Below are 22,500 nucleotides of genomic sequence, written 5' to 3' on the forward strand. Positions count from 1 at the left end.
AAAGTCCGATTGATATGTCCACGCGAGTGGCCTCGTTAGGGCCGTTTTACTACGGCGTGCTGATGAGTGGAGTCGCGGCAAAATGGGGGATGAAGCGCTTCCATTTCTGGTGTTGTAGATGGCTGATGACGCTTCCGTAGTCGTAGCCGAAGAGAGCCTGGATGATCAGATGAATGGTATGGCTATCCATTTCGCTGATCAGGATCGCTTGGCGGTAGACATCTCTTCGGCTTTGAGTGACGACTAGTCCCGCCTTGCCGGTTGGAGACTTGATGGAATGCAACTCAAAGTCGCTTCCGCCATGGAGGTGATGTAATTCTTCGTCCAGTGCTCCACCCAACAGCGTTGCCTTGTCCTTGGTGTCGCCTTGGATGAACTTGTGGAAGCTGGATCTGATCTTGCCGATCTGTACTTGCCAGACAGCTTCCAAGTCCACAGGGGCCGGACGTGGTGGTGTCTTGGGTGTTGGAGGAGGCCGGGCCTTGTCTGGTTGGTCGCTCGGCCGAGCGACGGCCTTCCTCTTTCCAGCGGCGACTAATCGGGCCTGTGGCGTGGCACTTGGCGGTATCGGAGATACCGGCCAGTTCTGCCTAGGCCACGTGACGGTCGGCGATGGAGGGTTGTTGGGTGTCTCACACACCGCAGTGTTGAGAGGATCCCTGTCGTCTGCCGGCGGTTCCCGTGGGGCTGGTTGCGTCGGCTCAGGCTGGGCTGGGAGCGGCGTTGCAGAAGGGACCGCCGCTGGCGGTTGAGCCGCCAGTTTTGGTCCCCTCCCCCCCGTGCCGTTCCTGGCGCTTCTCTTCCTCCATCTCCTCTTCTTCGTCGGGGTAATCGCGTCACCATACACTAAGGTCACGGAAGCCCGTGACCCAGTGTACGAGATGCGATATTCCAAGAGCTTCCCATAGCTGCGTATAAGTCCCCCTCCAGGACCGAACCTGTCTATGGTATGGTGTCCCATGTACCGGTAATTCCATATGGGAAGACACTAAAACTATAGTGGTTTGAGTTTATAACAATAACAGTGTATCAATAGATTGATAAATATATTTTTAACTAAATTACTAAACCAATAGAGCTGCCTCTAAACTATACTATGGGAGACAATTTTAAGATTGTTAATAATAATATTAAAAATAATACTAAATCCTGTTTACACAAAATAGCTGATCGTGGCCTCTCCATTCTTCAGTGGAATGCCAAGAGCCTTAAATCTCAAAACCATGGAGATGAATTAAAGTTATTCATGTCTACTAATTTAAATATAGATATTATTTGTGTACAGGAAACATGGATTACAGAGAAACAATTAAACACATCCATGTTTCCTTTTAATATCAAGGGCTATACTGCTCTGTTTACTAACACTAATATAACTACTAGAGGCGGATTGGCATTTTTTTGTTAAAAACAATATAGCATATACCAAACTATCAAAAATAGAGCTACATGATAATATAGAGGCCAATGGCATCACTATATATGGAGATAAAGACCAAATTAATATTTATAACATATATATCCACCCCGGAGGTAATCAAAAAGAAATAACAGATCAACACTATAATAAGTTAATTAATAATGATCATAAAACTATAATATTAGGAGTCTTTAATAGTAGAAATATCCTCTGGGGCTCTACCATAACTTGTAAACAAGGTAAAATGATAGAGCAATTTTTAGATAATCATAATCTAGTCTGCCTCAATGATGGATCTATAACTCATATATCAGACCTAAATGCTGCATGTACTTGCATAGATCTAACATTGGTCTCCACATCAATAGCCTCTAATTGTGAATGGGAAGTTCTTAATAATCTTGGGAGCGATCATTTACCCATTCTAACCACATATAAAATTAATAATGAATGGAGGGAGATACCTAAACATAAAAGAAAATGGAATTTTGATAAAGCAGATTGGCAATTATTCCATAATTTATGTAAACAAATTAAAATGAAAGATGTTAAATCAAATAATATTGATAAATTTACTGATGAGTTAATAAATAAAATAATTGATATAGCTGAAAAGTCAATTCCGATTTCTACAACAGGATCTAGGAAACATAGTCCCATGGTGGAATAACAATATAGGAGACCTAATTAAAATAAGGAACAAAAATAGAGCAATAATGAAAAAAAATAAGTCCACTGATAATATTTCAAAATATAAACATAGTAAATATTTAGTTACACAAGCAGTATTATTAGCTAAAAAAGAATCATGGGAAAAATGTTGTTGAAGTATTTCACAAGAAACTAATAGTAAAGAGGTCTGGTCTAAAATTAAAAGAATACAAGGAAAAAAATATAGTAATCAAATTCCTTTAGCTAATAATAAAGAATGTATAACTAATAAAAAAAAAGCAAATATATTTGCCCAAACGTTTGGAAGTAATTCAAGTAATAAAAACTTTTCTAATAAATTTTAGAAAAGTAGAATAGATAAAGAAAATATAAAAATACCACTAGATGCTAAATTTAATACAGGAAACTTAGATATTAATAATAAATTTAATAAACAAGAATTCATCGAAGGTTTCATACATAAGAAAGGTACTGCTACCGGGCCGGACAATTTCAGCTATGTTTTCTTCAAACATATGCCGGATGAAACCCTAGATGTCTTCCTAGAACTCTTTAATGTAATCTGGAGTCAGGGGCACATACCTATTAATTGGAAGGTAGCCACTGTCTTTAGTTTGCATATAAAAGGCAAAGATGCAAGTAAACCTAGTAATTATAGGCCTATATCACTAACCTCAAATGTGTGCAAAACCATGGAGGCCATGGTCAACAATAGACTGACTCTTTATTTAGAAAAGCATGGGCTAATTACTAAATTTCAAAGTGGGTTTCGTAAAAATCAATCTACTATAGACCACCTTGTGCGACTTCAATCAGAAATTAATAGAGCCTTTTCCAAAAGCCACAAGGTAGCAGCAGTCTTTGTTGACATTGAAAAGGTCTATGATCTGGTATGGCGCCATGGACTGCTTGAAAAGGTTTACAAAATGGGTATAAAAGGGAATTTATTCAATTTTATTGATAAATTCATTTCTAACAGATCTTTTAAAGTAAATGTAAATGGGTATTTTTCTCATTTAACCACCCTGGAAAACGGTATTCCACAAGGCTCAGTTATTGCTCCAACACTATTTAGTATTTTTATTAATGATTTGGCGCAAGCAATGAATGACAATATAAAATATAAAAGTGCAAAATTTAGTATCGGACTATTTGCAGATGACACTGCTTTTTGGCGAACAGGTATGGATTATAATATTCTAAAAAAAGCAATCCAAACCGACATTGATAAATTAGTTAAATGGTTCGAAACTTGTGGAATCAAACTTACCGAATCTAAAACTGTTTGTATCTTTTTCAAGCATAAAACTAGAGGTTAGAGCTATAGGCTTAATTTAACCCTTAATAATACAAATTTAACCCATGTTAATAAAGTCACGTTTTTAGGAGTTACTTTTGACCAGGCGCTCACTTTTAAACACCATATTAATGCCATAGTAGCACATAGTGGTACTTATATTAATATTCTTAGAATCCTATCAGGAACCAGCTGGGGAGCAGATAGGAAAACCTTAATTATGTTATACAATGCATTCATAGTATCCAAACTACAATATGGCGCTCAGGCCTTCTGTTGTGCAGATCCCAATATATTAAATGCTCTGGAGGTGGTTCAAAACAAGGCGTTGAGAATTATCTCCAAAGCATTCATAACCACCCCCACGGCTAATATCCAAGCAGAACTTGGAATTCCCCCCCTAACCCAAATTAGAAATAAATTATGTTTGAAATACTAGATGAAATGTAAACATTTAACGCCCCATAAACCAGTTAATCAAATAGACACTGATCCAGCTAATAAAATTGGACTGGGATTTAAAACAACAGATGGAGTGGGCGACTCATTTGGTATATTAATGCATAAATTATGTAAATCACTTAAAATAGATAATCTCCTAATTAGTAATGATAGTTATAAAAAAAAATCACCATGGCTCCAATGTAGGCCCCCTGTTCCACTTCTTATAAGGGATACATTATTAGCCAATAATTATGAACCTTTTAAAAATGTTATATTCAGAGCAAATGCAGATGAAATTTACTCTGACTATATTCATATATATACTGATGGATCCAAGGATCCGGCTTCTGGAAGAGCGGCCATGGCTTTCTGTGTACAGCCTGACCCCCCCCCCCCCCCCCCCCCCCCATCTCAAGCGCTTTGTGGGTAGAACCAGGCTCCCAGACCATATTTCGGTATACACTGCCGAACTCATGGCCATCTTCCACGCTCTCCTATGGATCAACTCCAACCATAAAAATAATATTAAAAATAAATATATTATCTTTTCTGACAGTCTTAGCTCTCTCCTAGCTTTGAGGGGAGCTGACTCTGCCAGAAAAGACTTAATACACAAAATGTATGCGCTCAATGGTCTCCTTGTGGGTAAAGGTATTACCACCACACTTGAATGGCTCCCGGCCCACGTGGGAATCATTGGTAATGAGCACGCGGACACCAGCGCAAAAAAATCACTAAATGATCCCACTATTGGATGTAGACTTGGGTACAATTATACCGAAATCATGTCTATGGCCAATGTGGAAATTCTCAAACTTTGGCAAACCGAATGGAATAATAATACTAATAATTGGCATTTACAACTTAAAAATAAAGTTAATATACCCGGTCCCACATCGCCTAATATTTATATAACTAAAATATTAAAGACTAAGACTTGGTATAGTTGCAGGATTAAACGATACTAAATTTAAAATTAAAACTGTTAAATCTCCTAATTGTCTACAATGTAATGTAATGGATAATGTTGACCACTATCTATTCCACTGTAAAAAAATATAATAATATTAGAAACGAATTTAGGAAAAAAGTTTTAGATCTGGGTCTGGCATTTACCCGACGTAATATATTAAATTCCAATAAACATAACTTTAAGGAGGTTCTTTTCCTACTTAGTGGTTATGTTACCGATACAGGCTTACTTATTTAAAATTAATAACAGGTATTATCAATATTAGATAGTCAATACTACACTTTGACTGGTGTTGAAGTAAAAGGAATCCAAATTCAACCAATAAGATTACAGCCTTATTGGGTGTCTGCTAGTCGGTCCGCGCTCCACTTATAACTTCATTAAAACACACTCTCAGTTTGGCCAGCGATGAAGTTAGACGTGGTTTGATGCGCTCTCAACTTCCCCCCCCCCCCCCCCCCCCTCCCCCCACATGGGGGGACTGATGCTAGTTATGGATCGCTGTTGGAGTACCGCGTTGCGTACACCGGGTCACGGGCAACCGTGACCTTGGTGTATGGCGACGCGGCTACAGCCAAGAGGAAGGGAACTAGGAAGAGGAAACGTGCGCCAGGGGCGGCTCATGCGGGGACAAAGCTGGCGGCTCAACCGCCAGTGGCGGTCCCGTCTGCGTCGCCGCCCCCACCACGACCAAACCGGACGGATCGACGAGAGGCGACTCGCCAACCAGCCGGACCGACTGTTCAGATGCGGGAAGTGGAGCAGCCAACCAGTGCACCGCGACCAGCTTCATCTGTTCCCGCTCGTCATTCGTCTGCGTCGAGACCCACACCCACGGGGGACTCCGCGACGGCGACTCTGGATGTTGGGGCTGTCAAGAGGAAGGCCGTGACCCCCCACCCGGGGGACCAGCCAGCCAAGACGCGGCTTTCTACTTCCTCTTCGGGTGACTGGAGAGTGGCAGCGTGGAAGATCAAAGGCCAGTACTCTAATACTTGGTGGGAGACGTCACGGACCCCGACAGACTGCCAGGCGGGGTCTACGAAGAAAACTTCAAGACGGTTCCCGATGGCCACCAGGTCGCCATCCACACGGTCAAACTACGGGGAGTGGAAGCTATAGTAGTGACGTCGCGCCGGGATGATCTTTACCGACAGGGATTCCTCAGCCATGACATGGATAACAACACCATCCACAGAATCATGAAGATCGTCACTGGCGCCCAGTACCCACAGATGGTCCACTGCCTTAGCACCCACAGCTACAGGAGACTGGTGCCTCACTTTGAGGAGAGGAACATCATCACCTCCCCGTAGATGCTGTGCACCCAAACGGCCTTAACGAGGCCACTCGCGTGGACATATCGATCGGACTTTAAACTTTTAGATCTGCGTTCAAAATTTCATGTTGAAATTATTATTATTTTTTAATATTATTAAATAGTCCGATCCTCTCTTCTTTCTCTTATTTAATTTTGGACTGTCCTTCTAAAATGCTCCAAATTATATAAATATTCGACCGAGCAGTCAATTCTTTTTTTATTTTTGGCTTGTAACCTTTTTTTTATCTTTTTTTTTTATCTATTAACTTCTTTACTAATTGCTATTTTCAAAATTCTGCCCAGTTTCTTATCGGAGGTCGGACTCGGGATGGGCGTGTTCGAAACCCTAGTGGTATATAGGCACGTTAAACTAGTTATCATCATCATCATTAAAACATGTAAGCCGGAGGAATCCAAGTTCCACCAATCAGATTATGGCTTTCTCCGGTGTCTACTAATTGGGCCGCATGCCGTTTGCCGACCCAACGTTGCTTTTCTTTGTATAAATTATTTTTTTGTGTTTGTTGTTTAAAACTAAATTATTAACATCGGGCAAACGACAAGTCCCGAGGTGGCATTCGGTAAGTTCCGGATGGAACCGAGGCGCAACACTTAGTGCTGTAGCCCCGGGCCCGGCCGGGACTCCCCCCCGTTTTAATGTACGGCTGTGCATTGGGGTATGCCCTTCGGGATATTCGTCATCTTTCTATCTATGCCCGATATTACTTATTTCTATTTTTTCTTCTCTCAACCTTCCATAGCTTGTTGGGGGGTGGGGTTCTTTCTTCTACTCTTATTTTCTAGTGTCTACTAACTGGTCCGCGCACCATTGGTATGACCAATACACTATAATTTAGGAGGAAAATTGGATCGAACAAGCTATCATCAACGGGGAAAATGGAAGAGGTGTATCGCTGGATTGGATCGACACACCGGGCCCAGCCTCTGGCAGGGCTGTTCCGGAGGTTAGACGGCACATTTAGTTAACCTTCAGTTGTTTCCCTTTTGTTTTGTTTCTTTTAGTATTGATTCTGTTTTTCCTCTTTTTTTGCAGCTCTTTAAATCTCTTTGAAACTACTCGATTAATTTTTCCTTTTCTGCTTTTTTTTTTTCTTTCAATACCAGGTTGCTTTGGATATATGGTAATCTATTTTATATTAGCATGATTGCTTTTAATATAATCCAAACTGGATTTTATAATTTATTTTTATATATTTATGCAAAAAGGACCTTTGTGAGTTGGCCCTTCTTAATGCTTGGTTTCGTTTAATAAACCTTGCTTGCCTTCTTAGTTATATATGTCACGAGTCCATTAGTGAACAGGTATTTTTAACTATTTTCTTTTTCTTTTATATTTAAGGACAGTGGTAAGATGAAGGCCGATGTATTTTTTATATATATGCATAATATGAATGGCTTGCTTGTTTTACATTTTTACTACCATGCGAAGTGATCCCTGGCAGGATCGGTCCTAGCTTGGGCTGTAAGTGTGATGTACTTTTTTATTTTAACTGTTTTGTATTAATTGCATGCTTTTATTACAGACATTTTTAGTAGTTATTTAGTTTCTAGGAATTATTAAAACTCTTTATTAATTATTTTAACTAAATGCATAACATGTTTTTATTTACACAATTAAAGCGATCATAGGGTTAGATCGCTCCCTTGTCTGCTTGCGGTACTATATAGTACCACCCCGATCGTTAACCTTTCCTCCAGGGCTTAAATTTACCCTAAATATAAATATAAATTTAGAAAGCTCGATCTAAAATAGTGTCAAATAAATACCCTTAATGTAATAACACTTCACCTCTTTTTTAGGCGGACACATACATTTTTTTTTAAATCCCCCGAATTTAGTTTAAATTTCAAAATTACCCCTTTATTTTTACAACCCCTCTCCCCCTGATCAAATCGCTGGCCTTGCCAGGGATAAGACCGGGGGGGGGGGGGGAGACATGCCTGAACCCCAGTGGACATAGGCATGTTAAAACTGGTTTGAAGTTTGAAGTTGAAGTTGTATATTTTCTGTTGTCTTATCTTTTTTACCAGTTCAGCCAGCGATGAAACTCGATGCAGTACCCCCCCCCCCCCCCCACACACACACACACCTCCGGGAAGCTGTTAGAGTACCGCGGCCCCTGCAGAGACGAGGAGAAGAGGATCACGGTAGAGTAAACGTGCGCCAGGGGCAGCTCGGGGGGGGGGGGGGGACAAAGCTGGCGGCTTAACCTCCAGCGCCGGTCCCGTCTGCGTCGCCGCCCCCACCACGACCAGACCAGCCAGCCCGACAGAAAGCGACCAAGCGATCGACAGGATCAGCTGAAACGACGCCGTCTTTGGAACAACCTACGTTTGATACAACGCGAGCATCCTGCTCCAGCTCGTCGTCCGTCCGCGTCGAGGCCCCTACCCACGGAGGACTCCGCTTTAACGACCATTGATGCTGTTGCTGCCAAGCGGAAGGCCGTCACTCCCCCGAGTGACCAACCAGCCAAGACACGGTCTTCCGCTACCGCCCGGAACACCTGGCAGCTTGCAGCCGGTAAACTCAAATGCCAGTACTTGGTCGACGACGTGTCAGACCCGAAAGATCTTCCTGGAGGCATCGTCGAGGACTCTTTCAAGTCATTTCCGGATGGCAACGAGATCGCCATCCACAAGATAGAGCTACGGGGAACGGGATCAGCACTAGTCACGTCACGCCGCGATGGTCTTTTCCGACAAGCGCTCTTCTGCCAAGAGATGGACAACTACACCGACCAGAGGATGCTAAAGATCATCGCCGGCTCCCGGTATATCCGGCTAGTGAAGGGCTTACTGGGACACAGCTTCAGGAAGCTGATACCGAATTTCAACGAGCGGAACTTCATCTCTTCCCTGTAGTGGCTAACCTCTTCCCAAGACAGGCAACCTCCATTTTTTGGACTCAGTCAGACGTTAAACTTTTTGGTCTCCATTGTAAATAGTCTGTCACCCTTTACTTTTGGCAGTCCGTCTAAATTGCTCCAAACACCTTCAACTTTGGATGAGCAGTGAAATGTTTTGTTTCACCTTAATTTTAACCAGACATGGTTATTCTCAACTTTGCTAAACATTTCCAAATTCCGCCCACCTCAAACTTACCCTCCCCCTCCTGTCCCGGAATTGCTCACTGGCGAAGTCAGAGGCTAAGTCCGGGGTAGGCGTGCCTGAACCTTCATTGGATATGGGCACGTTAATAGAGTTCCCAGATCCCAGTGTTGTCTTATTTCATTTATAATCGCCGAACGACCCAAAAACCGCAAACAACATTACCTGCAATTGTACGATGCTAACATTTCTGGGGAGAGAAAACAAATAAAAAATGGAAAGTTAAAAAAAAAATGATTGTTGCACCAATGGTTTAATCAGGCAAGATCTAAAACTCTACCAATTTCCGGCCCAATTTTAAAAGAAAAGGCTCTTCAGTTCGCCGATCAGCTTGGCATAGCAGACTTTAAAGCATCAGAGTGTTGGCTGAAGTCATGGAAAACTCGTTTTAACATCAAGCAATTCAAAGTTAGCGGGGAAAGTGCAGGTGTTGACGATTAAAAAACACGCCTACCAACGACAATTGGAGATTTCGACTCCAAGGATATCTTCAACTGTGACGAGACCGGACTGTTCTTTCGAGCGTTACCCGACAAAACACTCGCTTATAAAGCCCAGACAGCGAAAGGTGGTAAAGTTTCAAATGAAAGATTAACTGTTTTATTGTATGTATATATATTTATGTTTAGAATAAAACTCAGCATCACATAAGTTCTGGATGGAATCGAAATGATTCCATCACATTTCTTTGACCAAATATATATTTTCTAGCTTCTTTGAGATGATTGCACTCCACCAAAATGTAGCATACCGTCAGAGTACACTGACAGTGCTCACATTGAGGTGGAGGATCTTTCTTCAAGATAAATGAATGAATGGGTCAGGTAAGTATGACCGATGCGGGCACGACACAAGACACAAGAACATTTCATCTTTCCCGCACTGTCTATAGGGTGTCATGCTGAAAGATCAGACATGGACCATGAGCTGCGGGGCGCCCGGGATCCATGAGGGGTTCGTGAGGCTATCGTAGGGTGGCCGTGAGGGGCCCGTGAAAATCCCACGGCGCCCGGTGGATTTTTTTTCCAATAATTTTCGTCAAAATCTTCAGGAGGCCGCCAGATCACTGGTCCGTTTCCGGCAGACCTAAAATCGCTCTTGGAAAATCGCAGATTTGGAAGTTAGGTTTTCACGCCCGCGGGGTTCGGGCTACCCCTAAAAATCGCAGCGGAGCCCGTAGAAATTGGGCTGCGTCTGGCCGGACACCTCATGATAATGCCCTTTTTTGCCTGTTAGTCGGGGCGATCAGCTGTGGTGCCTGTTTCTTGTACTCATGCCCGCAGAACATAAATTGCCCGTGGACTGCAAATCATCACCCTTGCAACGTCAGCTACTGACGTTCACACGTGCAAAATGCCGACGGTACGTTCACGCTGCACATTTGTGAGGCGTGGCATCGGAACAGGTCGTGACAAATATCGTTTTAATGTGTTTTTTTATTGTGTCAGACTACTGTGAGCAAGTAATGATGAAAACACGTGCGCTATTGCAGTGACGTGACCAGTGGCACGTGCAAAACTACTTTTGTCTCAATGGTTCTGTGCACGTGCTATGGATCGAGTCACGTGAGCTGTGATGGGCTTCATATGGAGTGTAGACATTGCCATTACAATATTTATTCCTGAAAAAATACCTGCTTTCAACGCTCATTGACTTTATTCAAATTTTAGATTGTGAAGTTTTTAATTTGACTCAGTATACATTGGTACACTATTCCCGTCAAGTACCTAAACACTACTAACTGCTCAAACAGTTAGCTATGGCCCTGCTCGAATTTACTATATAGCAGTTACACTATGAAGTTCGGAACACAATAACAAGGGAAACGATTTTCTATCCGAAATTCCAGGGCGACAACTCCCGCGACCTTCATGACAATACATCACGCACACTATACATCACTCTATAAATGTGATCGCCGGCTCGAAGTCTGTTCAGCTCTCGGATCGTATCTCCTCGCCGGATACAAATCAAGTAAGTCGTTACAGCTGTAATACTTATCTCGCTAAAAGCTAACCACTAATGAATACACACACACACTCACACACACACACACACACACACACACACACACACACAAACGCGCGCGCTTACATGCACATGCAAATGAATACGTGTTCGTGAGATTTTTTTGTTTTGTTTTGACGCGGCGGGGTGCTCCGAAAAGGGATACATGTGTAAATAATTTCTCTGGTTATCACTAGCAGTACATAAGAAACAGTTTTGGGAGTCCCTTTTGCATGTTCCGCGCCCACATCGCGCCAAACATCGAGATGATAGAAAACGACCCTTTCATTTCATTCATAGTTATGTTCTTGTTTGTATACAATTAAAGTCCAATCACGCTGTCCTATCTGGCTAATATATATATATATATATATATATATATATATATATATATATATATATATATATATATATATTCGTGAAAAAATTATTCATGAGCCCGTAGTGTATATTCGTGAGTTTTAATTATTTTTCATGAATCTACACTTCCGAGTGCATTCTCCAAATTAATCCATCACTCATTAAAACAAATTACGTCGCTCCTAAATTAACTTATATTTGATCTTTTTTAATGAAAATATTGGTTAAAATAGCAAAGACTACTTACAAAAGTAATAACCCAAAACGGTAGGATACTTTCGGACATAACTTGAACGATTCGGTCAAGAAAACCTCAGTAATGGAGAATACACGGTTAGCTCTCGATTCTTTAAAAAAAAACCATCGAGCCCCGTAGGTTTATTTTTCAAGAATCGACAGATAACTCTGTATTCTCCAACTTAATCCATTATTCATTTTAAACAATTACATGACTGCCAAATGAACTTCTATTTGATCTTTTTTTGATGAAAATATTGGTTAAAATGGCAGAGAATATTATTTTACAAAACTAATAACCAAAAATGGTAGGATCCTTTCGGACCTAACGTCAAGAAATCCTCAGCTGGCATTAAAGGGACATTCCTGAGTTTGCTGCAATTTTTAGATGTTATCGACGAACAAAGACGTTTTAACGATCGTAATTACATATCAAATATATTTTTTCTGCATAAAATGTTAGTGGCTGTATATTAAACGTGTTTGTGATCGTTCTAATATTTGTACTAGGTTAAATTTCATCATATTTCATAAAATAGTGTTGTTTCGTACGTACGAAATTATTTGAAGACAAAACCGAGTTTGGGCTTCTTACAAATATTAAGACGACCAGAAGCACATTGAATATACAGACACTGATATTCTAAACAAGAAAATATATTTAATATGCAAGTTTAATCGTAGAAATATTTTGTTAGTCGGAAACATCTTACAATGCAGGAAACCCAGGAATGTCCCTTTAAGCGTGATGTACGTGCTAGATCTCTGATTTTCGATTTAGTTTGTGCCAGAATACATCACTATCACTAGTATCAGGTTTATAAGGCTTTAATTACATGTTCATTTGATTATGCAAATGCTTGGTCTTGTAGGCTAACGCGTTGTACTTGTTTACAATGTACAAGTTCTGTCACTAGTTGGTTTCAATCCGTGACCTAAACACATAAAAAAGCTCAAATTACTGTTGTTTCTTACAAAATAATATATACCTAGAACAATAGTATGACGTCACAGCTATGGATTAAATTGTTTTAATCTAGCTTTTGAATATTTATATTGATGTTGATCATCATTTCATTTTTGCGTGTACCTTAGGTTGGCACCCATTAGCCTATATATTTGTATCAGCACTAAATGTACGCATATACTTCAGCTTAAATGGGTTGGCTGCAATTTTTAAGTTGCTATCGACTAACAGAAACTTTTTAACGATTGTAATTACATATAAAATATATATTTGTTTTTGCATAAAATATTACTGGATGTATAATTTAATGTGTTTCTGATCGTTCTAATATTTGTACTAGGTTAAATTTTATTTTATTACCTAAATAAAATAAAAATTTCGTACGTACGAAATTATTAAGATTACCAGAAACACATTGAATACATAGACAATGATATTCTAAACAAAAAGATATATTTAATATGTAAGTTTAATCGTAGAAATATTGTATTAATTGGAAACATCTTACAATGCAGCAAACTCAGGAATGCCCCTTTAACACCCAATAGCCGTTAAACATTCATTGATTCATTGATCCTGAGTACATGTCCTACGTGTACGCATTTACCATAGTTTTGACTACGACCGAGCTTTCATTTCATTGTATTTCAACTTATTTTCGAGCTTATATCCAATTAAGGTTCAATCGCGATGTCCTGGGCTCATACCTCAGTTTTCTGGGCTGTCTGTCCAGGAACGTGGGTTAGTTATGAGTTCGGTAATGGTTAGTGAAAGAGAAGAGGGTGTAGTGGTCTCACACATACCCATATTGAGTCGTTAAAACTTGCTCTGGGTGGGAGCCGGTACCAGGCTGCGAACCCAGTACCTGCAAGCATTATGCCCGACGGCTTAACCACAACACCACCGATGCCGGTATAGCCGATCTATCTGTCGTGCTGTGGTGTCGTTAAACATTCACTGATTCATTGATTCAATATTGTTATATGATAATTAATACCTGTGGTAAACATGTTAACCAAGGAAAAGAGAAAGAAAAGGAAAGAAGGTAATTTAACAATAAAATCAGATATGAATGGATTAATCAACGAAACTGTGTTAGTTAGTTTACTTCAAAGAGACGTGAACTGCTCCATCGCATAACTGTTACCAGTTCCATTGATTTCATTCCTCAGCATCCCGCAGAGAACAGATCAAATATCAGAAACACTCATTATTCTGTGTTACATAGAAACATTGACGCGAGCAGTCAGTTACCAACAGCTACCAGAGAATGAACGTATTCCGAAGCTACAGACGGTAGCGGAAGTTTTCATTCAACATATTCCTGTTTCGAAGCAGGACAAAATCAGCAAGTACTATAGGAAATAGGCACGTACAATATTAAAACAGAGATTTGTTCATTAATTGTTAAAATTAGACACTGATTTAGAAAGAAAAAACAGATGGAAACAAAACAACCAAATAAAACATTTGTTTTTAATAAATAGAATAAATAAATAAATACACATTTGTTTTAATTAAAATAAACACAGAGACATTTAGTATAAATAAAAAGGAAAATAAATTGGCGTTGATAAATTATATAATCATAAAGAAAATGTTGTGTGTTATATTTTGCATAGTTATTACAATTAATGTAGTGTTCAATGATAACAAAATTAGTCGTCTGTCACCACTCTATGCCAACCTGAAGCCAAACGGAATTCCATCGACTGAAATCAAGGTCAACAACATACTGGAATGTGCTAGATTCTGCTATAGTGACGTGGCATGTAAAGGATACTTATACAACGACGACGACGGCCTATGTTCTGTGTACAACATCAGTTTTTATTCTTATTCATTTGTACAGCAAGTGGGACTGCTGGCATACGGTAAGTGAACAGTTTATATCATATAATGTATTTTATCATCCATTAAAGGCTTTTGTAGGAAATATCGCTGGCACTATAATTTGCGATATCTCCTGCAGTATTCTCCTAGGAGATATCGTTTCTTTCTGTTACGGCACTGTGTATGTTTTAGCGCTAAACTTATCATTAGTGTCGTCACACCACTGTCGTTCTGCTAGTTAACGAGTCTACCGCTGCCAAATATAGTGACATTCAACTTACATTACTGATATTGTTTACAACTGTCACAAATTAAAAGTATGAAAATGGATGATAAAAAGAATACCCCCACCCACCCACCCACCATAGTATTGTGATATCATATTTATCAGCACTCGTTAATAAAAGTACAAAAATCCTCGGAAAGCCTCGTCTTGATAAATTATGATATCACTCGTCTTGATAAATTCGTCTTAATAAATTATGATATCACAAGACACTCAGGAAGTATTCTCTATATACAAGAGAGAACGAAAAGCTGTTTGATATAGTGCATAATAATTGAGAATATATGACTACGTAATGTTTTCTGTATTATGTAATAATATTTATCACTTAATATGTAGTGTATCAAATGTTAAAAAAAGTGTCATATTTTTCAGATGACATACATTCAGAATTTGATAACTTTGAAAATTAGTTGAAAATTAGTCATGTTACGGCACTGTTTATTGGCATGTAAGAAAACGTACTTCGGCAACACTCTACAATTGAATTATGCATTAATAGTACTAGTCTTCGATACTTTTGAGGGGGCGGACGTAGCCCAGTGATAAAGCGATCGTTTGATGCACGGTCGGTTTAGGATCGATCCCCGTCGGTGGCCTCATTTGGGCTAGTTCTAGTTTCCAGCCCTTGGTCCACAACTGGTGTAACAAAGGCCGTGGTATGTACTATCCTGTATGTGATATAGTGCATATAAAAAGATCCCATTCTGCTAATCGAAAAGAGCAGCCCATGAAGTGGCGACAGCGGGTTTCCTCTGTATCTATGTGGTCCTTAACCATATGTCTGATACCATATAACCATCAATAAAAATGTGTTGAGTGCGTCGTTAAATAAAACATTTCCTTCATTCAATACTTTTCAAAAACAATTTCTATATCGAGCGTGCTGAAAACGAAAAACGTCATGCGCTAGTTTGTTTTTAAGTAAGGTTATACGTTTGAAGTCATTTCAATTTAATACCGAGTAATGGCTGACTGGAAGTATAGTCACATATAAATATTAGCAAAAATTGTATTAAGCTTGATAGTATGTGATAAATAGATTATGAATGAATGAATGTTCAACGACACCCCAGCACGAAAAATGCATCGGCTATTGGGTAATGCAAACAAAGTGATGTGATCAACATCAGTATACAAATTCAACAGTTCAATTAAAATACAGTGTAAAGAACTGTGCAAAAATACAAATATCACAGACAGATACTGACTTTTACTCAAAATTTCAATTGTATCACGAAGAAAACAAGGACATTTGTGCTGTAATGGCCATTCTCAAAGATAATGGTACACCCCTGCACCACGGTGAGCACGCACCATAGGGTGTTTTGAATACTGTGTAATGGCTGACTGGAATTATAACCACAATTTTATTCGCATTAGGCATAATGGCCCTTTAGCACATAATATATATATATATATATATATATATATATATATATATATATATATATATATATATATATATATATATATATATACAGAAATATAATGTTAGGATACAACATTCACATCGTCAAATCATATTGAAATATAATTCGGTTCTATCAGTGACATGACACGCATGAGTATTAACATGATTTTTTAACATAAATAAAATACAAAATTATAGATGCACATAATATATATATATATATATATATATATATATATATATATATATATATATATATATATATATATATATGTATGTATATATATATCTACTTATATTTTCTACTTATACATTAACATTCACATTCACATGCAGGGAAAACTTAATTTTACAAAATATACTTTTGCATTTGGTACATTCCTTTTTGCGCATGTTCCACGAGCGTATTTTTATATCAGTAAATGATCCGCCTGTTGTAAATACAACACCTAAATATGAAAATATACGTAAAATGTCTACTTTTTATTAAGTTTTATTATTCAAGAACCAAAAACAAACAACAACAAAACCACAATAGTAATAATAATAATAATAATAACAACAAAAATAATAATAAACAATAACAATAAATAAATAAATAAATAACAACAATAATAATAATTAATAAATAAATAAGATAATAAGCACTACTAGTATGTTTTATATTTAATTATAAGGATTATTTTTAATTTCTTTTAGTAGTTTTACGTTCATGGTCCTTTGAACGTAAACACGTAACCAAGCCTATTCTAGTCCATGAAATATGATAAATATTTATATACACCGATCAACTACATTTCAGAAATCGCCCCTGGCGTCCAGTCAGACTGCTATGACGTCATGATGAACGGCGAGACCAATGGCGTGTATCAGATTGTCCCACGTGACAACGGCGCTCCAATCAACGTTTATTGTGAAATGACGTTAGACGACGGTGGTTGGTTGGTGAGTAATTATAGGATATTAAACGAGCTTCCATTTCGAATCATGTTTTTGTCCCAAACGAAATAATGTTTAACTCATTCAAGTACACTCATTGTTGCAACGAACCAGATACACTTGAGCATCTATTTTATCTACTGGTTCGTGTTAGCAAATTTGTTTTACAAATACTAGAATCAAATGATTTTATTTTGTGTAAAATGTATTTGTTGGTATAATTATATGTAAAATTCGATACTCGAATCACAACAGTGTTGGGTCTTTCAAATAGCAGAATGGTAAACTGTGATACTTTGTCTATTTCGAACAGCTAAAAACGCATCCTTCTGAATGTTTAATTTGTAATGTTGGAACAATAGGTGATTTAATTAGTACTTTATGGAATGGTCTGATTGTCATCAACGTGATGTCACGCCTCTCATAAAATGGACCTCTTCTAGCGATTGGTATCCTTAAAGTTGGAATGTTTGGCAAACAAAAGGTTTTTATTTATTTCAAAATAAAAAGTATAGTGAAATTTTAATGATACACATGAACTTTTTTCCAATAGTATATATTAATACATTCCTTAATTCTAAAACCTTATTCCGGCATTTTATATAACTGTAATATGTCATTTACATATCACGATATAAACAAATATCGTTCAATGGCGGCCATTTTGAAATTATGCATATTACAAAGAGATGAATTAATTGTTCACCTTGGCACTCTATTTCCTTCCACATTAGGCTATTTTTCGTTCCAGCCAGTGATCCACGACTGGCATATCAAAGAGCGTGGTACGTACTACCCTTTCTGTGGGATGATGTATATAAACGATCCCATGTGCTAATCGAAGCGAGTAGCCCATGAAGTGGCGACAGCGAATTAACTCTCTCAATATCTTTGACGGTGCGTCACATTTTGGTTGAGTGTAACTTTCTGAAAGAAACTCGAAAATATATATTTGGTCAGAGAAGTGTGATGGAAACATTTCGATTCCATCCAGAATTAGTTTTACAATGTTTACGTGATATTGACTTTTACTCTAAATTTTAATTTTATATATCTGTGATATTTGTATTTTTGCACAGTTCTTTTCACTGTGTTTTAGATTAATTGTTGAATTTTTATATTGATGTTGATCATGAAATGTTTGTTCCATTTACCATAGTTTGACACCCAATAGCCGATGCTGGGGTGTCGTTAAACATTAATTCATTCATTCATCCATTCTCTCAATATCTGTGTGGTCCTTAACCATGTGTCTCACGTGATATTACCGTACATAAATGTGTTGAGTGTGTCGTTAAATACAAAATATTTCCTTCTGTTTCCTTTTGGAATCAACATGTCTTATAACCCTTATTTCCAAAGTGTCATTCTAATTAGCAGAAGAAACATCCTTTTTCATATAGCTCCCCCACGAGATATATTTGCTCACCGCGCTAATGTGATTGTTGTGTCTTTGAGTAATGAATTTAACGACATCCCAGCACGAAAAATACATGTTTTAATATGTTTATTATAAACCATCTTGTCAGGTGAATGTTATAAATTGTATATGTATATATTCTTCCTATACCGTTGTACAACGGCCCGAGTGTAAATAAATTCTTGTCTTGTCTTGGCACGTAAATAGAGTTCCCGTTCTGGAACTGGAACGGGAAGAAATTAACGTGCACATTCAGAGCAAGCTGTTGTCGCACACGGCTGTCCTGTCCAGGACAGGAAACGATGGGGGTGAAGAAGGGACGCCTGCACTGGCAGGTGCAAGGGAGCACCTGCGTTCCCATTCCCGTTCATGAAGTATTTATAATCAATTGCGGAACAAGGGGAGTAAGCGGACCGTGAAGTCAGATATGAGATTGACATGCTTCATTAGATCTCACGAAGAGATTGTTATCTTATTTTAAAATTATTCCATGATTCTTGATTGAGGCATTTTGTTGAAGAGAAACTGCGTACGAAAAACATCTTTACGTCGTTAAATGAATGTAGCATGCACTCAAAGCTTATGTACACACGAGAATTGATAAAACTGTAATATTGATAATTATTTAAAATAATTACACATGTGTAATACATCGTTCAGACTGCATTGTTCGATGACGTACTATTCTTTCAGTCGGTTACTTAAGTGTTAAGGACCATCGGATCGATTGCACTAGATGGATTGTTTTTTTTTAAAATTATTATTATTATTTAAATGATTTTGTTTTGAGATTTTTTTTGTATGTATGTTTGTTTCTGTTTTGTAGTTTTTTGCGTGTGTGTTTTCTTGTCGTTGTTTTAGTTTAGTTTGCTTTTGTTTTATTCTATAAAATGTTATTAAAGTAACAGATCGTTGTTTTTAAACACTGCGGCATATTTTCCAACTACTAAAGCCGTTTTGTTGTTGTTGCTTTTTTTTTTTTTTTTTTTTTTGGGCGGGACGTAGCCCAGTGGTAAAGTTTTCACTTGATGCGCAGTCGGTCTAGGATCTATCCCGTCGGTGAGCTCATTGAGCTATTTCTTTTTCCAGCTAGTGAACCACGACTAGTATATCAAAGGCCTTGGTATGTACTATCCTGTCTGTGTGATCCCTTGCTAACAATCCCTTGCTACATAAAAGAACCCTTGCTACTCTATGTCAAAATTACCAAATGTTTGACATCCAATAGCCAATTATTAATAAATCAATGTGCTTTAGTGGTGTCGTTAAACAAAACAAACTTCCTGTTGTTTGTTTTAATAATTAAAATCGGACGATACTTATAACTTTTTGTTTATAATATCAATTTTCGTACACCCGACGGGTTTTAGTGTGGTGTACGTCGAATACATATCCATAAATTGTTGGCACAAGCTACTGTTTAATATGTATGTGATGTATAATTATATGTATCACCGATCTGAAATAAAATGCATTATTATTATTATTTATTACAAAGATCAAATAATAAAAGCTTGTTGTTGTTTGACATAGAGTAGATACACGTATGTCAAATAGAAACGAAATTGACTTGTTATAAAAGTATATGGAGTTCAAAGAACATAGATAATGATATTTTAATAAATTAAAGAATGAATACGCCATATATCCGAGTGTTATGAAATAGTAAATCCAACATCAATATTTAAAAATTAATTCACATTATAAACATACGTGAAATCCCTCGCGGGCTATGTGTTATTTAAAATAGGATCCGTCGGTATATTATATAAGATGTTTGCAATATGTTATTTAAAATTTCAAGATTATACTATTATAATATAATTGCAAGATGATACAATTTCTTTCTTTATGTATATAAATTAGATTTTCTAACTAATCTGGCTAAAAACATAACAAAGGAGTCTGGCGAAACAGTGTCGATATATTGATCATCTTATATCATTCAATAATAATATCACAGATTATCTTCCATTGATTTACGCACCAGAGTACATCAAATAAATCAAAGTACAGAAAGTATGCAATCTCTTTCATACCTTGATCTATACATAGAGATGCAGAACGACGTTGACCTTAATACACTGATGTATGACAAAAGAGATGACTTCAGATTTCCAATAGTCAATTTTCTTTTTATGTCGAGTAACATTCCTTCTGCTCTAGCATTTGGTGTCTATATATCGAAATGTCTGTGATAACTCATAGTCCAGATGTAAATGGAGGGGGGTGTCACCTGAAAGGGGAATTTATGGGACTAGTATTTTTGTGTAGCTGACACCTTCCTGTAGTATGATCTGCCTGTTGATCGCACCAACTCTGGGGCAAAATACTAGTTTGACCCCTTTCTTTGATGTTACCTGGCCTGTTTTATGACTTGTTTTCGCTATCGATGTGAAGGTTTATAGGCATTTATTCCACCTCCAAATACGTTATGTTAATAACCTTGGTACCATTTGATAGCTGGATACAATAGCTTTCCAACGGATATACACATTTAATCAACAATGCAGGTGTATATACAAATACACTCAAAAAGAAACCCCACCCCTCAATTTTTTGGCATTTTTATGAAAAAATCACATTTCGAATGATATAATTATAAAAGTTTGGAGTCTTTGTCAATAATTTTATGTTTATTATCAAGGCCAGTATGTTAGCAATAAAATGCATATGTAATGTGGAAATATCTTTGATTGTAGAACGCTATTAACATCAAAAACTAATATATACCCCTCATCTCACAATTGGGTTATTTGGACACTTTGTGAAGTACGTAGCCATATATTTTCATTAAAACCAAAGCAAAGATTTGGAAAAGTGGTCTCAGATACACTGGAGACATATAGCTATCAAAACCAGGGGAGGTTACACAATTTCAGATTGGGGGTGGCGGGGGCGGGGGGGGGGGGGGGTGGTGGTTAGAGAGAATTATTTTGGGAGGGTGGGGGTGGGGGGCTAAACTACAAAAACCCCATTAACATATAGGTGTTAGAGGCGAGTCCCAATATATCACCCCAGATGGGTGTCACAAAGGGACTAACATAGAGAGGTCTTAACACTGTTCTGTTTCAGCGACATGAATAAATAAGTATACTTCTAGCTGCAAATGTTTCAGTGGCAAAACTCGGCATTTGTTACCCAGTTCAGTTTTCGTTAAATCACTCATGGCTCAGTATGTTGATTCAGATGTATTCACCATCATCCGCGTAGTCCATTATATCATCTTGTTAATCTTCTGTATCTAGTGCAGTATCATCAGAGTCCTCGCTTTCACAACAGAGAAGTGACATAACAATTGTTACCTGGTCACAAAGGAAGCTACAACAGTTGTTGAGATCCTTTCTTCTGATCATGAAGAAGCCGATACCAAAATATCCCTTCATGTTCAACATGCACTCACAACCATTCCTGGTAGTACTAAACCAAATAACTTCCGGCTGGGTCAAAGTTCGAGGTGCACCCAACTTTTGATAGAGAAGTGAACACCACAAGTCCTGTGATTGGTTATAAATGTGAGTGTGTTGGTTGTAAAAAATAATAGTTTCATCTGGGTAAAAAAAAATGTGCAATTTTATTTCATCTAGTACCAATGTGTCAACTAGCCTTGTGCTTGAAACATGTATGGGGTACCTGTAAAAAAAGTACTCGAATTTTGTGCGAAACTAGGGTAGTCATAGACGCTACCCGTTATTTCAGAAACGAGCAGCTTGACCCCCATTTTTTTCTGATTCACTTTAAGTGTAAGGGGTGGTAGTATTTATATCCGTGGCGTTTA

At 38.0% G+C, this 22,500-nt stretch overlaps 1 protein-coding gene across 1 annotated transcript in view; it reads left to right on the forward strand.

Moving 5' to 3' along the window:
• The first annotated feature begins 13,838 nt into the window (after positions 1-13,838).
• The window catches only part of LOC121386002 (fibrinogen C domain-containing protein 1-like), a 13,914-nt gene continuing 5,252 nt past the window's right edge, over positions 13,839-22,500 (forward strand). Inside the window, exons 1-3 of the mRNA XM_041516796.1 lie at positions 13,839-13,875; positions 14,471-14,704; positions 17,166-17,308. Coding sequence (XP_041372730.1) covers positions 13,839-13,875; positions 14,471-14,704; positions 17,166-17,308 — 414 coding nt within the window. The remainder of the gene's footprint in view (positions 13,876-14,470; positions 14,705-17,165; positions 17,309-22,500) is intronic.

The sequence above is a fragment of the Gigantopelta aegis genome, chromosome 12 (genome assembly GCF_016097555.1).
Source record: "Gigantopelta aegis isolate Gae_Host chromosome 12, Gae_host_genome, whole genome shotgun sequence".
Lineage (NCBI taxonomy): Eukaryota > Metazoa > Mollusca > Gastropoda > Neomphalida > Peltospiridae > Gigantopelta > Gigantopelta aegis.